Source organism: Monocercomonoides exilis (genome assembly GCF_001643675.1).
Source record: "Monocercomonoides exilis strain PA203 chromosome Unknown scaffold8-1962414, whole genome shotgun sequence".
Classification (NCBI taxonomy): domain Eukaryota; phylum Preaxostyla; order Oxymonadida; family Polymastigidae; genus Monocercomonoides; species Monocercomonoides exilis.
In genome coordinates, this window is record NW_027150553.1 from 1,649,389 (window position 1) to 1,666,804 (window position 17,416).

The 17,416-nt window shown below is 36.6% G+C and overlaps 5 protein-coding genes across 5 annotated transcripts; 4 read left to right on the forward strand and 1 right to left on the reverse strand.

Annotated features, from left to right (window-relative positions):
* Positions 1–3,170: 3,170 nt before the first annotated feature.
* MONOS_15799 (uncharacterized protein) lies at positions 3,171–4,211 on the forward strand (the record flags this gene model as incomplete). The annotated part of the gene is made up of 2 exons (XM_067868697.1): positions 3,171–3,219; positions 3,370–4,211. The coding sequence occupies 2 exons, from the start codon at positions 3,171–3,173 to the stop codon at positions 4,209–4,211; spliced, it is 891 nt and encodes a 296-aa protein (XP_067733136.1).
* Positions 4,212–7,069: 2,858 nt separating this feature from the next.
* MONOS_17163 (uncharacterized protein) lies at positions 7,070–7,486 on the reverse strand (the record flags this gene model as incomplete). Its single annotated transcript, XM_067870057.1, has 1 exon — positions 7,070–7,486. The coding sequence occupies one exon, from the start codon at positions 7,484–7,486 to the stop codon at positions 7,070–7,072; it is 417 nt and encodes a 138-aa protein (XP_067733137.1).
* Positions 7,487–8,435: 949 nt separating this feature from the next.
* On the forward strand, positions 8,436–9,011 carry MONOS_15798 (uncharacterized protein; the record flags this gene model as incomplete). Its single annotated transcript, XM_067868696.1, has 1 exon — positions 8,436–9,011. The coding sequence occupies one exon, from the start codon at positions 8,436–8,438 to the stop codon at positions 9,009–9,011; it is 576 nt and encodes a 191-aa protein (XP_067733138.1).
* Positions 9,012–12,122: 3,111 nt separating this feature from the next.
* MONOS_15797c2 (uncharacterized protein) lies at positions 12,123–13,969 on the forward strand (the record flags this gene model as incomplete). Its single annotated transcript, XM_067868695.1, has 1 exon — positions 12,123–13,969. Exon 1 carries the CDS (start codon positions 12,530–12,532, stop codon positions 13,967–13,969), a length of 1,440 nt encoding a protein of 479 aa, XP_067733139.1. The 5' UTR covers positions 12,123–12,529.
* A 733-nt stretch (positions 13,970–14,702) lies between these two features.
* MONOS_15796 (uncharacterized protein) lies at positions 14,703–16,654 on the forward strand (the record flags this gene model as incomplete). Its single annotated transcript, XM_067868693.1, has 1 exon — positions 14,703–16,654. The coding sequence occupies one exon, from the start codon at positions 14,703–14,705 to the stop codon at positions 16,464–16,466; it is 1,764 nt and encodes a 587-aa protein (XP_067733140.1). The 3' UTR covers positions 16,467–16,654.
* Positions 16,655–17,416: the final 762 nt, after the last annotated feature.

Sequence of the window (17,416 nt, forward strand, 5' to 3'; positions counted from 1 at the left end):
GCTGTATTACTGCCCATGGCAACGAAACGCCAAGCTTTCCACTCGCCCTTGTAGCAGCTCGGTGAAGGTTAAAGAACGGTAACAGCTGCAGGGTGCTTCACTTGTCTTGCCATTCTTGCAGGAACACAGGCAGAGACTGATGCTTTTGTCACAAATTATTCTTTTTTTCATTTAAGCACGAATTTTTGGAAAGTCTTGCTTCTCTGCGCATATTCCACAAAACACACATGCATCTTTCCGACGGCAGCAACAGCTGTTTTACTCCCATTGATGTTGCTGATCTCCACTCTCATTGCTTTGCATTGTTTTCTAAGTTTTTATTCACAAAAATTGTCCTTCCCTCGATATCGCCTGCCACTTTCCTTGCCAAAAAAGCTTCTCCTCTGCCTAGCATTCCAAAATGCTATATAATTTTGTGCAGATTTTGTCCTTCACAGAATTCCATCCACTTTTTGTCTTCATTCAACAAAACATCAGTTGAATTTGTTTTCACCTCTTGTTCCAAATAAAAATCATATATCTTCCGTAACTTCATTTGATTCCCAATGGCTATACAATAACAAGCTCCGTTCTCATCGCATTGCTCTACAAAGCGGAGATTGGCCATTTCAACAATAACTCACGTTCCTGCACTTGGGAGAGGATACAGATGGAAATATCTTCGCAATCAATAGAACAATGAAAATTACATACAATATCATTTTTGTGTGATTGATGAAATTGTTGCATTCGCCTTGGCCATCCAATTGACAAAAGTCATCAGGCAGAATTCCAAAAATATTGCATCTCACCAATTTTTGTTGTCACACAGGAAATAATATTTCTAGCTTTACAGATAATGTGCATTCACGGATTTCTCATTCTGTGAATGGACGATTCCAGTTTTTTCAAATCTGATGATCATGAAATCCATTACAAAAAAGACTCAAACCAACAAATCATTTTCATATTTTTTTTCTTGGCAATGGCTGAGTGAAAATGGAAGTTGTTGAGAGGGGCGTGTGGAAACAAAAATTAAACTTGTTTTGGGGATATTTTATTCATTTTCTGAATTTCGTGTGTTTTCCAGTGTTTGATTGAAAGGAGAGATTGTGGCTGATCAGAGAAGCGGATGCGCACAAGAGAAAAAGGTGCTTGCAGCAGTAATGTTTGATGAGATGATTTTTCAGCAGTTCCTTTTTGGAAAAGAAAGGCGAACGAGGGAAACAATGTTTGTGAGAAGGAGCAGGAAAGGGGAGGGGGATGGAGAGCGTGGGGTGAAGTGCCTGCTTGGTGGAGGAACACATTGCAGCTGGGATTTATGCACACATATATTTTATTTTGAAGGAGGAGACAAAAGCGATTTGGATGATGTATTTTAGGGAGCTGACGAGTGGGGATGTTTGGGGATGCAGTCATGCTCATCTGGGCAGTCGAGGCAGCACAGGAAAGGGAATGTGCGATTGCTTTGTGAGCCTTTCATGGTGAAAGAGGAGACAGGTTTGATGATTTGTTTCATGAGAATTTATATATTTTATATTTTTTATTTTGTTTTTTTTTTTTATTGAAGATATTGAGTGAATTGCCGAAAGATGCATGGAAAGCCATCATATGTTGCCTGAGTGATGTCGATGGAGCACAGATTGTTTTTTTTAAGCCTTGCTCGAAGAATGAGGAATGAGAAGAAGAAGAGATATTTCATAATTTTTTTTGGATTGAAGACTGGATGGAGGAAGATGGGAAGAGAAGAATGGTGAGAGCGAGGTTGAATGGGCAATGGAAGAGCGGGCGAGAACAACATTTAATTTTACTTTATTTGGAATTGGGTTTGAAAGGCGAAGGCGTGGTGTGGTGTGGTGCTTGGAGTGGATGATGTTGGGGTGAGAGGTATTTGGAGAGAGGCAAACAGGGGACGAGGGGAGTGAAGGGAAATGAAGATATCTGGAGGTATTTTATTCTTGTTTGTTCATTTTCTTCATGTTCCATTTTTTATTTTTATTTGCATATTTTAATTTCATTGATGTGTGATGCGATCAGGTGTTATGAGAAGCGCTGGGGGAGCATGAAACATGGGATGTGGAAACAGAACTTTTTTCTGGGACATTCCTGGAAGAAATTGGGAGAAATCAGCATTTAGAAGAGTGTTTGGCAGAATGAGCGAGGCGGAAAAAACTGAAGAGAATGGGAAAAGGAATTTTTGTGGAATTCATTTACAAAAATCTTTTCGGAAGCAGCATCAGAAGAGGCAGGAAAATGAATACAGCCACATAATGATATATTTTGGCATGGCGCTAAGAAGCATGGGGAAGGAGGAGAATGTATAGGAAGAATTTTCTTAGAGAAAATCGCATTTCTCCTCTATTTGCCAATTTTTCTCTTCACCTTCCATCCCTTTTGTATCCCTCTCCCATCTGACTTTTTTCGACATCTCAACAGCAAATGGGGCATGCTCGTCATTGGCCAATTTCTTTTCCCAAACCACATGTTTTATGAATAGCTGCTCATTCTCATCACTCTGCGATGCGTATGATGGAGGGATTGTCTCTTCCCTCAACAATCCCTTGGCCTTTCTGACTGTCTCGAACACCTCGTTTGTTGGATGTTGTCGTACAAGAAACGTTGTATGTGAAGGAAATGCAGATGTCAAGTTGACTCCAGGGAGACAAAATACAACAGATAATGGAGCAAATTCATTCACATGGTGTGAGTGGAGTGGATCGAAAACAACAGGAACGAATGATTCGTGGGAAGATGGTGCTTCTAACGGAGGAGCAATTTGGATGTTCAATCTGAGAAATGGAGAACTTTTTGTTTCACATTGTTTATTTAACAATTGTTTTGCACATTGGGATGGAGGCGGAATCATGTGCCATACAATTAAATCTATTCAAATCGAAAATAATTTTTTTAATTCATGCTCTGTTCAAAACAATGCCGGAGGAGGATTGTATGTGAATACCATTTCATCATGTGCTCGGATCAGCGGATGTGAATTCCAGAATTGTAAAGCAAACAATCAAGGAGGAGGGCTTTTGCTTCATTCTTTTGATGTTTCAGGAACAGGGTGCATTGGAACAGAAAATGAGGGAGGAGAGAGTGCGTGTGTGTTTGACTGCAGTTTCACATCATGCTCAGTTACCAGTTCATATGGTGGGGGCATTAGTTTATATAATGTCCCAGTCCAATTCAAAATGAGGAACATTCAGTTTATTTCGTGTTCAGCAGTATCACGAGGTGGAGGTTTGAGGTTGGAGCCAAACAAACAAACAGCGCCAAATGAAACAATTTATTGCTATTTCCTCTTCTTCCATGAATGCAAATGTTCGGCCAATCCTCCTTATGGTCACGATGCGTATTATGTTGATTATTATAATGTTTTTTTGAATTCAGGCAATCCGTTCTATGAATGCTACACCACAAACACAGATGACCAGAGAGTGTGCTATGCATACAATTATGCAAGTGCAAGTGCTTGGTCATATCAGCACACGGAAAAGAAGGATTGGCTGAAGAGAGGGATTCTCAATCGGTTTGTGGCTGTAAGCGGAGGTGGTGAAGAAGATCTGTGTGGGGTGAATGAATCATATGCATGCAGAACCATTGGTGTTGCAGTCATTCGGAGCGTGATTCAAGTGAGCCTGTCTGTTACGCTGATGGAAGGGAATCACACAAGCGAGACAGAAACAATTGAGATTGGAGAAAAGAAGATTTCAGTCATTGGGAAAAGAAGAGAAACATGTTCGATTGGAACAGGAGCCCTTTCATCTGTAGGAACGCTGTTCAGTGTGACGACAGGTCACCTTGGTTTATTGCACATGAAGGTTGATTGTAACTCAAATATAAATCCTTCGCCGAGTGTGGTTGTGGTGTCTGATGGAGGTGGGTCACTCTCATTGGAGGATGTTGTGATCACCACGAGTAAAACAGGAGGCTATGTGATGTCGTCGTCAGTGTTTGTGACGCCGCTGTCGCAGCTGTCGATGGTTGATGTGGAGATCAAAAATATGAATGTCTCAAAACCATTGTTTTCTGAGACGGATCTCTCTTCTTCTTCTTCTTCTTCATTGTCGTCATTGTTGTCATCTGCACCGTATCTGACAGCCACAGCATCAGAAGAGAGCATGGTGGTGAATATGAATGAGAAAGATTTGAGTTTGATTGAGGAGATCAGAGTTATTTGTGCAAATACAATCAGAGAAGAAGATTATATACTGCAACATGGAATGCAATGAGAAGTGAATTTGTGATGAGTATTTATAAAATACGACTTTTTATCTAAAAGTTGAATTTTTAGATGTTGTTAGCTGCAGTTTTATTACGAATTGTCAAAGCCAGTAGCATTAAAAACTAACGAATAGATAATATGATTATAATATTGACATTGATGATTGGCGAATTTGAGATATGGTAAAATTAGTTAATTTTAATATTTACAGTTTGTATTGTACAATTTTAACGGAACACTGAAAATCAACAGAAATAATTTATTATTTTTGTTGGGTAGGGTGAGTAATTTATTTGACCCTATTTTTTTTTCTCGTATATCTTTAAACAGTGCTTAAACATGATAAATATAATTTTAAAGTAATGAACGAAATAATTAAAAGATTAAACATTGATATTTTTAGCATGTAGTTTCTTTAGGAGAACCAATAAAATTGTAAATTTATTTGATTTTTTTATTAGTTAGCATTCTGCGCATGCATTCATATTCCGTATTAATGATGAAATTGAATTTTTTTTTTATCTTTTGACATTTTTAGTGTTTTCCTCAAAAGAAAAAAATGCCACTTTTTGAAAAATTTCATATATTTTGAAGCTTATATTTTTTTACTGATTTAAAAAGTTTTTAGGCTGTTTTATTGACTTAAAATGGATGTTTGCTTTTCGTTAGTGTTCAAAATTGCTGATGATACGCAAAAAATTATTCGAAACGAGAATTTTTCCACTTAAAATAATAATTGTTTAAAACCTTTCAAAATTTTGTTCACTGTCTCATGAAAAATTGTAAAAACAGATTTTTTTTATTCTTTTTGTTTTTAAACAGCATTAACATAAACTTTGTGGACGGATAAAAAATTTTTGAAAATTTTCATTTTTTTCGTGGAAAAAATTTTTTTCTCCAATAATTTTTTCTAATGAAATTGTGTGAAATTTGGGTGCATATTTGCTTATTTGAAAAAGCCCATGCTCTGTTCCAAACATTAACTGTTAATATATGGATGATTATTTTTAATTCCATATTATCTCTAATAATAATATCGGTTTGAGAATTCACTTTGAATATTGATAAATGAACACTGAAAAGTGAAAAGGATTATTAAAGACATCATCATCTTAATTTCAGCTTCGACATTAATTTTTTTTTAAAGTTGTTAAAAATCAACAACTTGATTGCAAAATCTCTTCCCAATGACAAACAATTGCTGAAAAGTCTACTACCCAAAAATATATTCGAAATCCTTTGATTATTCTGCATTTATTGTAAAATTATAAATATTTTTGTTGTATTGAAAATTCGAAAGTGTTATTTATTTATCAAAATGATATTTCTAATAAATGATATATTAATTGTGATTGTGTTGAAAATCAATATTTGATATAAACGATTGTCGAATATTATATTCAATGAATTTTTTGTTTTTCTGTGTTCATTTGCAAAAAAAGAAAGAAAATATTATTGAAAAGGATTTTGCAAATAGAATTTAAAATTTTGCAGTTAATCAATAATTAGAATAATATTAAATCATTTTTTCACATTTATTCAATATTTCTTTTATGAATCTTTAGAACAATCCAATAATTTTTCTGTATTTTCATCATAAAAACTATCTTCCTATTGGCTTAAACAGAAAATTCTCTTCATAATAATTGTAATAGGAAAGAAGATTTTTCAGCAATTGTTTGTCATTGGGAAGAGATTTTGCAATCAAGTTGTTGATTTTTAACAACTTTAAAAAAAAATTAATGTCGAAGCTGAAATTAAGATGATGATGTCTTTAATAATCCTTTTCACTTTTCAGTGTTCATTTATCAATATTCAAAGTGAATTCTCAAACCGATATTATTATTAGAGATAATATGGAATTAAAAATAATCATCCATATATTAACAGTTAATGTTTGGAACAGAGCATGGGCTTTTTCAAATAAGCAAATATGCACCCAAATTTCACACAATTTCATTAGAAAAAATTATTGGAGAAAAAAATTTTTTCCACGAAAAAAATGAAAATTTTCAAAAATTTTTTATCCGTCCACAAAGTTTATGTTAATGCTGTTTAAAAACAAAAAGAATAAAAAAAATCTGTTTTTACAATTTTTCATGAGACAGTGAACAAAATTTTGAAAGGTTTTAAACAATTATTATTTTAAGTGGAAAAATTCTCGTTTCGAATAATTTTTTGCGTATCATCAGCAATTTTGAACACTAACGAAAAGCAAACATCCATTTTAAGTCAATAAAACAGCCTAAAAACTTTTTAAATCAGTAAAAAAATATAAGCTTCAAAATATATGAAATTTTTCAAAAAGTGGCATTTTTTTCTTTTGAGGAAAACACTAAAAATGTCAAAAGATAAAAAAAAAATTCAATTTCATCATTAATACGGAATATGAATGCATGCGCAGAATGCTAACTAATAAAAAATCAAATAAATTTACAATTTTATTGGTTCTCCTAAAGAAACTACATGCTAAAAATATCAATGTTTAATCTTTTAATTATTTCGTTCATTACTTTAAAATTATATTTATCATGTTTAAGCACTGTTTAAAGATATACGAGAAAAAAAAATAGGGTCAAATAAATTACTCACCCTACCCAACAAAAATAATAAATTATTTCTGTTGATTTTCAGTGTTCCGTTAAAATTGTACAATACAAACTGTAAATATTAAAATTAACTAATTTTACCATATCTCAAATTCGCCAATCATCAATGTCAATATTATAATCATATTATCTATTCGTTAGTTTTTAATGCTACTGGCTTTGACAATTCGTAATAAAACTGCAGCTAACAACATCTAAAAATTCAACTTTTAGATAAAAAGTCGTATTTTATAAATACTCATCACAAATTCACTTCTCATTGCATTCCATGTTGCAGTATATAATCTTCTTCTCTGATTGTATTTGCACAAATAACTCTGATCTCCTCAATCAAACTCAAATCTTTCTCATTCATATTCACCACCATGCTCTCTTCTGATGCTGTGGCTGTCAGATACGGTGCAGATGACAACAATGACGACAATGAAGAAGAAGAAGAAGAAGAGAGATCCGTCTCAGAAAACAATGGTTTTGAGACATTCATATTTTTGATCTCCACATCAACCATCGACAGCTGCGACAGCGGCGTCACAAACACTGACGACGACATCACATAGCCTCCTGTTTTACTCGTGGTGATCACAACATCCTCCAATGAGAGTGACCCACCTCCATCAGACACCACAACCACACTCGGCGAAGGATTTATATTTGAGTTACAATCAACCTTCATGTGCAATAAACCAAGGTGACCTGTCGTCACACTGAACAGCGTTCCTACAGATGAAAGGGCTCCTGTTCCAATCGAACATGTTTCTCTTCTTTTCCCAATGACTGAAATCTTCTTTTCTCCAATCTCAATTGTTTCTGTCTCGCTTGTGTGATTCCCTTCCATCAGCGTAACAGACAGGCTCACTTGAATCACGCTCCGAATGACTGCAACACCAATGGTTCTGCATGCATATGATTCATTCACCCCACACAGATCTTCTTCACCACCTCCGCTTACAGCCACAAACCGATTGAGAATCCCTCTCTTCAGCCAATCCTTCTTTTCCGTGTGCTGATATGACCAAGCACTTGCACTTGCATAATTGTATGCATAGCACACTCTCTGGTCATCTGTGTTTGTGGTGTAGCATTCATAGAACGGATTGCCTGAATTCAAAAAACATTATAATAATCAACATAATACGCATCGTGACCATAAGGAGGATTGGCCGAACATTTGCATTCATGGAAGAAGAGGAAATAGCAATAAATTGTTTCATTTGGCGCTGTTTGTTTGTTTGGCTCCAACCTCAAACCTCCACCCTCGTGATACTGCTGAACACGAAATAAACTGAATGTTCCTCATTTTGAATTGGACTGGGACATTATATAAACTAATGCCCCCACCATATGAACTGGTAACTGAGCATGATGTGAAACTGCAGTCAAACACACACGCACTCTCTCCTCCCTCATTTTCTGTTCCAATGCACCCTGTTCCTGAAACATCAAAAGAATGAAGCAAAAGCCCTCCTCCTTGATTGTTTGCTTTACAATTCTGGAATTCACATCCGCTGATCCGAGCACATGATGAAATGGTATTCACATACAATCCTCCTCCGGCATTGTTTTGAACAGAGCATGAATTAAAAAAATTATTTTCGATTTGAATAGATTTAATTGTATGGCACATGATTCCGCCTCCATCCCAATGTGCAAAACAATTGTTAAATAAACAATGTGAAACAAAAAGTTCTCCATTTCTCAGATTGAACATCCAAATTGCTCCTCCGTTAGAAGCACCATCTTCCCACGAATCATTCGTTCCTGTTGTTTTCGATCCACTCCACTCACACCATGTGAATGAATTTGCTCCATTATCTGTTGTATTTTGTCTCCCTGGAGTCAACTTGACATCTGCATTTCCTTCACATACAACGTTTCTTGTACGACAACATCCAACAAACGAGGTGTTCGAGACAGTCAGAAAGGCCAAGGGATTGTTGAGGGAAGAGACAATCCCTCCATCATACGCATCGCAGAGTGATGAGAATGAGCAGCTATTCATAAAACATGTGGTTTGGGAAAAGAAATTGGCCAATGACGAGCATGCCCCATTTGCTGTTGAGATGTCGAAAAAAGTCAGATGGGAGAGGGATACAAAAGGGATGGAAGGTGAAGAGAAAAAATTGGCAAATAGAGGAGAAATGCGATTTTCTCTAAGAAAATTCTTCCTATACATTCTCCTCCTTCCCCATGCTTCTTAGCGCCATGCCAAAATATATCATTATGTGGCTGTATTCATTTTCCTGCCTCTTCTGATGCTGCTTCCGAAAAGATTTTTGTAAATGAATTCCACAAAAATTCCTTTTCCCATTCTCTTCAGTTTTTTCCGCCTCGCTCATTCTGCCAAACACTCTTCTAAATGCTGATTTCTCCCAATTTCTTCCAGGAATGTCCCAGAAAAAAGTTCTGTTTCCACATCCCATGTTTCATGCTCCCCCAGCGCTTCTCATAACACCTGATCGCATCACACATCAATGAAATTAAAATATGCAAATAAAAATAAAAAATGGAACATGAAGAAAATGAACAAACAAGAATAAAATACCTCCAGATATCTTCATTTCCCTTCACTCCCCTCGTCCCCTGTTTGCCTCTCTCCAAATACCTCTCACCCCAACATCATCCACTCCAAGCACCACACCACACCACGCCTTCGCCTTTCAAACCCAATTCCAAATAAAGTAAAATTAAATGTTGTTCTCGCCCGCTCTTCCATTGCCCATTCAACCTCGCTCTCACCATTCTTCTCTTCCCATCTTCCTCCATCCAGTCTTCAATCCAAAAAAAATTATGAAATATCTCTTCTTCTTCTCATTCCTCATTCTTCGAGCAAGGCTTAAAAAAAACAATCTGTGCTCCATCGACATCACTCAGGCAACATATGATGGCTTTCCATGCATCTTTCGGCAATTCACTCAATATCTTCAATAAAAAAAAAAAAACAAAATAAAAAATATAAAATATATAAATTCTCATGAAACAAATCATCAAACCTGTCTCCTCTTTCACCATGAAAGGCTCACAAAGCAATCGCACATTCCCTTTCCTGTGCTGCCTCGACTGCCCAGATGAGCATGACTGCATCCCCAAACATCCCCACTCGTCAGCTCCCTAAAATACATCATCCAAATCGCTTTTGTCTCCTCCTTCAAAATAAAATATATGTGTGCATAAATCCCAGCTGCAATGTGTTCCTCCACCAAGCAGGCACTTCACCCCACGCTCTCCATCCCCCTCCCCTTTCCTGCTCCTTCTCACAAACATTGTTTCCCTCGTTCGCCTTTCTTTTCCAAAAAAGGAACTGCTGAAAAATCATCTCATCAAACATTACTGCTGCAAGCACCTTTTTCTCTTGTGCGCATCCGCTTCTCTGATCAGCCACAATCTCTCCTTTCAATCAAACACTGGAAAACACACGAAATTCAGAAAATGAATAAAATATCCCCAAAACAAGTTTAATTTTTGTTTCCACACGCCCCTCTCAACAACTTCCATTTTCACTCAGCCATTGCCAAGAAAAAAAATATGAAAATGATTTGTTGGTTTGAGTCTTTTTTGTAATGGATTTCATGATCATCAGATTTGAAAAAACTGGAATCGTCCATTCACAGAATGAGAAATCCGTGAATGCACATTATCTGTAAAGCTAGAAATATTATTTCCTGTGTGACAACAAAAATTGGTGAGATGCAATATTTTTGGAATTCTGCCTGATGACTTTTGTCAATTGGATGGCCAAGGCGAATGCAACAATTTCATCAATCACACAAAAATGATATTGTATGTAATTTTCATTGTTCTATTGATTGCGAAGATATTTCCATCTGTATCCTCTCCCAAGTGCAGGAACGTGAGTTATTGTTGAAATGGCCAATCTCCGCTTTGTAGAGCAATGCGATGAGAACGGAGCTTGTTATTGTATAGCCATTGGGAATCAAATGAAGTTACGGAAGATATATGATTTTTATTTGGAACAAGAGGTGAAAACAAATTCAACTGATGTTTTGTTGAATGAAGACAAAAAGTGGATGGAATTCTGTGAAGGACAAAATCTGCACAAAATTATATAGCATTTTGGAATGCTAGGCAGAGGAGAAGCTTTTTTGGCAAGGAAAGTGGCAGGCGATATCGAGGGAAGGACAATTTTTGTGAATAAAAACTTAGAAAACAATGCAAAGCAATGAGAGTGGAGATCAGCAACATCAATGGGAGTAAAACAGCTGTTGCTGCCGTCGGAAAGATGCATGTGTGTTTTGTGGAATATGCGCAGAGAAGCAAGACTTTCCAAAAATTCGTGCTTAAATGAAAAAAAGAATAATTTGTGACAAAAGCATCAGTCTCTGCCTGTGTTCCTGCAAGAATGGCAAGACAAGTGAAGCACCCTGCAGCTGTTACCGTTCTTTAACCTTCACCGAGCTGCTACAAGGGCGAGTGGAAAGCTTGGCGTTTCGTTGCCATGGGCAGTAATACAGCAATTTGAGTTGGGAATTATCATCTTCCCGTCTCCATCAACAGTATTTCGACTTCTGCTGGCAAAGCTCAGTATTTTTTGAGGCTCTGTTCGGCTGCTAATATAGGGTTGGGCTGTTTTGCTACAGTTGTTGCGGGCGATGGCAACAATGCGACTTCGTCATATCTGCCGCCAACTGCAACAGGCGGATAAGTCTTTCTTCTTCTTCTTCTTCTTCTTCTTCGTTTTTGTCATTTTTGAAGCAGACGAGCATTGGCAGCAACGAGGGATGAATTGAGGCAAGCACATGCAACATGTGTGAAGAGAGCCAAGGGATAAAAGGACGGGCATGTCCCTGATGTTCCTGATATTGCCATGACAGAAAATGGGATGTGCGCTTGAAGTGCTGGGGATGAGCGAAGCAGCACTACGGCTATGGAGCAGCACACAGCACTCAAGGCATGCTGTTTCTACACGTATTGTGTTGACTGTGCTCGAGGCAGAGGGAATGGCGGGATGAGTGTTCTTTTTTGTGTGAGTTGCATGGTTGGAGAGGATGAGGAAAGGAGGGATGGAAGTGCCTTGTTTTATTTGAGAGGAAGGCAGAAGAGAGAGAAGGAAGATATGGATTGAAAGAATCAAGGAAGAGAAGAAGGGTTATGAGACTGAGATGAGAGAAACGAGGGAACAACAGAAGGAGAAGAAGAATGAGGAGAAGAGAAGGGAAATGAAGAAGCGGAAAATGAAGCGGAAGGTTTCGAGAAGAAAAAGGTATAAGGATTATATCTCAAAAGTCATATTTTTGATATTTTATTTCAAATTTATTTTCAAATATTCTTTCAATTTTCTTTTCTTTTTTTCCATATGTTATTTAATATTTCTTCGGTTTATCTTTTTTCCCCTGAATTTTTATTGTTATTTTTTTAATGGCAAAAGTGCATTTGCATGAGTCGTCAAGAGCAATGGATGCGAATGGAATGTGGGAAAAAGGCAGAAGAAGACAACAGAAGAAAAAAGAGATTATTGGGAAAGCAAATGACGAAGAAGATTATGTTCTTGTTTCAATTTGGAGGCACTGAAGGAAAAAGAAGTTTTTCTTTTGGAAATATGCATTTCAGAAGCAGGAGAAGAGGAAGGAAAAGGGAGCTCAGGCTCATTTGAATCTTGATGAACATCTCATTGAGAGGCATGGTAGGCTTATGGAAAATGAGAGAGGGAAAGGAAATGTTTTGGTGAGTGAATCAAGCTCCATTTCTTTCAACTCCCTCAATGCTCCTTGTTTCCTTCTCACAACTCACATTTTTCAATATTTCAACAGCAAATGATGCATGTTCGCCTTCAACCACTACGTCAATCCAAACCTCATGTTTTATTAACAGTTGCTCATTTTCGTCTGTTTGCGACATATATGATGGAGGTATTGTTCCTTCACTCAACAACCCCTTGGTCTTTTTGACAGCCTCAAACACCTCGTTTGTTGGGTGTTGCAGGACAAGGAATGTGAAATGTGAAGGAACTGCAGAGGTTCTATTGAAACCAGACAGACAGAATGAAACATTCAATGGAGCAAATTCATTCACTTGGTGCGAGTGGAGTGAATCGAAGGCAACAGGAAACGGCAACACATATGCCGATGGCACTTCGAACGGTGGTGCTATTTTCATGTTTGGTCAATCGTCTGCCACTGTTTCAGTTTCGCATTGTGCATTCAATGAATGTGTTGCGTATTACGCAGGCGGAGGGATTTCATGCTATAGCATTAAATCAGTTGAGATTGTGAATAACACATTTAATGCTTGTGCTTCTGAAACATGGATTGGAGGAGGGGTGTTCGTTTTTACTATTTCAACATGTGTTCGGATCAGCGGATGTGAATTCCAGAATTGCAAAGCATATAGCCATGGAGGAGGACTTTTTCTTGAAAATTTTAATGTTTCGGGGCAAGAATGCATTGGAACAGAAAGTGGAGAAGGGGAGAGTGCGTGCGTGTTTGAATGCTGTTTCACTTCATGCTCAATAACTGGAACATGGGGAGGAGGCATGTATTGCAGAAATGTTCCCAATCAATTCAAGATTAGAAGCGTCAGGTTTATTTCGTGTAACGCATCGACCAGGGGAGGCGGATTTCATTTGGAACCAATAAAGCAAACTGTACCAGCTGATGGGCTTTATTGCTATTTCCTCTTCTTCCATGAATGCAAATGCTTGGGTGATCCACCACATGGTCACGATATGATATATCTGGATTATTACAATTTATATTTGGATTCTGGGAATCCGTTCCATGAATGTTACACAACAAACACAGATGATCAGAGAGTGTGCTACGGATATATTGCATCGAGTTCGACAAGTTGGACATTTCAGCACACAGAAAAGTGGGATTGGCTGAAGGATTGGACGAAGGTTCTGTATGTGGGTGCTAATGGAAGCGACTCGAGTGGGCTGTGTGGGATGGGTGAGCCAGCACCTTGCAAGACGGTGGGACACGCAGTGGAGACGGGCTTGGAAGAGCTGAGCTCATCAGTCACGCTGCTGGAAGGGAATCATCAAAGTGAGGCAACAACAATTAATATTGGATCAAAAAAGATTTCTGTCATTGGGACGGGCAAAAATAAAAATTCGATTGGAACAAAAACGAATTTTTATATTTCATCCTTCTCATCTTCATCTGCTCCTTCTTTCTTTTTCCTGCAATTTTTTCTCTAAAAAGAAGTGATTCAACAGCTTCAGCTCATTTCATGTCAACTTTAAATCTGCAAGCGTCTAATTTTCAATTTCCCTTCTCTTGGTATTTTTTCGAGCAGACATTAGATATTGCAAAGAAGGAGCAGAAAGGCGGAGGAAGAGCATTTGGAGCTGCTAACTGTGAAAATGCTGTCAAATGCTCATTTATAATCACTAACTTTTTTGTAGATAATTTTTATAAAAACTTCTTCTTGGTCATCATCATCATCATCATCATCCACTTCTCCTGATTCATCAGTTTTATCATCTCCTTCTATTTGTCGTTCAATGTCTTCTTCAATAATTACTTCTTTGCCTTCTTCGCCATTCTGGTCTATTTATTGGAATCAAGTTGTTGAAGTTTTTTGTTTCAGGGAATCTGAGGACTGGACTTTGGCTATTTTCTTTTCTTTTCTTTTCTTTTCTTTTCTTTTTTGGAGTAAAATGGGGAAAATGCTATTGGCATTTGGATCGTCGGCAGAGATGGGGCAGGCGGGTGTGTTAGCAAAAAGGAGCGATATTTAGAGGAGGAGGAGGAGGAGGAAAAGAAGAAGAAGAAGAAGCAGAAAATGAAGTGGAAAAAGCCGATAAAAAAACGGTACTGATTTTTCATAATTTGTATTGTATTTTTATTTATTTGTTTGTTTGTTTGTTTATATTTATATTTTGTATTTTATTTTATTTAATATTTCTAAATTTATAATTTATTTTTTTAATGATAGCAGGGACTTTTGCATGTATATTTAAAAGCGATGACAGAAAATGGATTTTTGAAAACAAGCAGAAGATTTCAATAGAAGAAAAAGAGATATGGGGAAAGCAGACGATGAAGAAGGGGCAGAAAAGATGGAAAAAGGGATGCGACCATGTTGAGGTATTTTGTGAAATTTCACCAAGAAGCATTGAGAAGAGAAGGAGGCAAAGAAAGAAGTGCTTCAGTGAGCGAACTGCATTTCTCTTTTTTCTGTATTTTTCTCTTCCAACATATTTGTTTTTCAATATTTCAACAGCAAATGAGGCATGTTCGCCTTCAACCACTACGTCAGCCCAAACCACTTGTTTTATGAGCAGTTGCTCATTTTCATCGATTTGTGATGCGTATGATGGAGGAATTGTTCCTTCCCTCAATAACCCCTTGGCCTCCTTGTCTGCCTCAAACACATCATTTGTTGGGTGTTGCAGGACAAGAAATGTTGTTTGCGAAGGAACTAAAACTAATAAGCTGGCTCCAGGAAGACAAAATGAAACATTCAATGGAGCAAATACATTTATTTGGTGCGAATGGGATGGGTCAAAAACAGCGGGAAAAGGCGATTCATGGGATGATGGTATATCGAGCGGGGGAGCGATATGCATGTTCAATTTGGGAGAAGGAATGTTGTCTATTTTGTTTTGCAAGTTCAACAACTGCTATTCTGATGCGCATGGCGGAGGTGTATTTTGCCATGCAATCAAGACAATTGTGTGTGAGAACAGCACATTCAGCAGCTGCACAGCACAAGCAAATACAGGTGGCGGAATTCATGCTTATTCGATTTTATCATGTGCTCGGATCAGCGAATGTGAATTCCAGAATTGTAAAGCAAATAATAATGGAGGAGGACTTTATCTTAATGATTTTCAGGTTTCAGGAACAGGATGCATTGAAGCAGAAAATGGAGGAGGGGAGAGTGCGTGTGTGTTTGACTGCGGTTTCACTTCATGCTCCCTTTCAAGTTCAAGTGGCGGAGGCATGTATTGTCGAACTGTTCCTGTCACATTTAAAATGAGGAGCATTCAATTTATTTCATGTAATGCTTCATCGTATGGTGGAGGGCTAAGCTTTGATCCGAATAAACCAACACCACCAGGTGATGGGATTTATTGCTTTTTCCTTTTCTTTCATGAATGCAAGTGCAGGATTACATCCACTCCATATGGTCATGATGTGATGTATTATGATTACTTTAATCTTTATTTGGAATCAGGAAATCCGTTCCATGAATGTTACACCACAAATACAGATGACAAGAGAGTATGCTACGGATACAATGCATCGAATTCGGGGAGTTGGGCATATGATCAATCAATGAAAAAGGATTGGCTGAAAGATAAAACGTTATATGTTTCGGTGAATGGAAATGATAATTTTGAGTTGTGTGGGGCAAATGAAACATTTCCTTGTCTGACAGTGAAGAAGGCATTTGAAATGAGTGAGGTGCAGATAAACTTGGCAATCACGCTGCTGGATGGAAATCATCAAAGTGAGGCAACAACAATTGAGATTGGATCAAAGAAGATTTCAGTCATTGGGAGAGGCAAAGATAAGAGTTCGATTGGAACAGGAGCATTTTCATCAACAAGATCGCTGTTCAGTGTATCAACAGGTCATCTGGGAATGAGAAAGCTGAAGATTGATTGTAACTCAAATGCAAATCCTTCTTCACCGAGTGTGGTTGTAGTGTCTTATAGAAGTGGAACACTTTCACTTGAATTTTAAAGTAATTTTGTCAAATGAGAAATGGAGAAAAAATATATCTCAAAAGTTATGTATTATTTGTTGAAATCTTTTTTTTTTTGATATTTTTATGTTTTGTTGGATTTTGTGTTCAAATACATGTTTTCATCATTTCACGATAATTATTTGATTTTTTGTGAAATATCAAAATAATTTTACAAAAATGCAAACATTTTTCATCATGAAATGAAATTTTCAAATAAAAATATGAAACATATTATTGAATTGAAAAATTTTCCATATTTGAAAGTTTGAAATATTTTGAAAAAGAAATGAAACAAATGAGTTGAGATTAAGGAACTCTTTTTTTTCAATCAAATCTTAATCCTTGAAAATGAGACAATCAAAATTATTTGCTTAATATTACAAATTAACAAGTAATGAGAGAAAAAGCTGAATTAAATTTCTTTTTCTGAGAAATTGATTTCAATAAGAAAGTTCATTATCGAGATTATTGAATCTCAACGAAATAACACAAATTTCTTTGAAAAGAAATAAAATAGTGTCGTTTTGTTGATGACTTTTTCAAATCCCAAAAAGTTTCTTAATAGTTTTGTTAATTATGGAATAGTTATTTGCATTGAAAATTCATATTGCAGCTCTAACTCATTTCAATTATTTTTATCATTGAGCAGTCCTTTTATTTTGAAAAGTCAAAAACGATATAAATTGGTTTTTGATGAAAATAATATTGAATGATAACATTGTTTTCAATGACGTTAACTCATTTCAGTTGAATTTCTGTGAATTTGTTTCAAAACACAAATTTGTTATAATCTTGTTTTGATTTTTCTCAGTTCAAAAATTAGTTCATTTTTTCTCAGAGGGCTCAATATGTGGAAAGTGATTTTTGAAAAAAACAAAAATGTTCCTCAATTCTTAAATTTAAAAAATATGTTAAGCTATCAATAATTTTGACAAATTTTTATTTT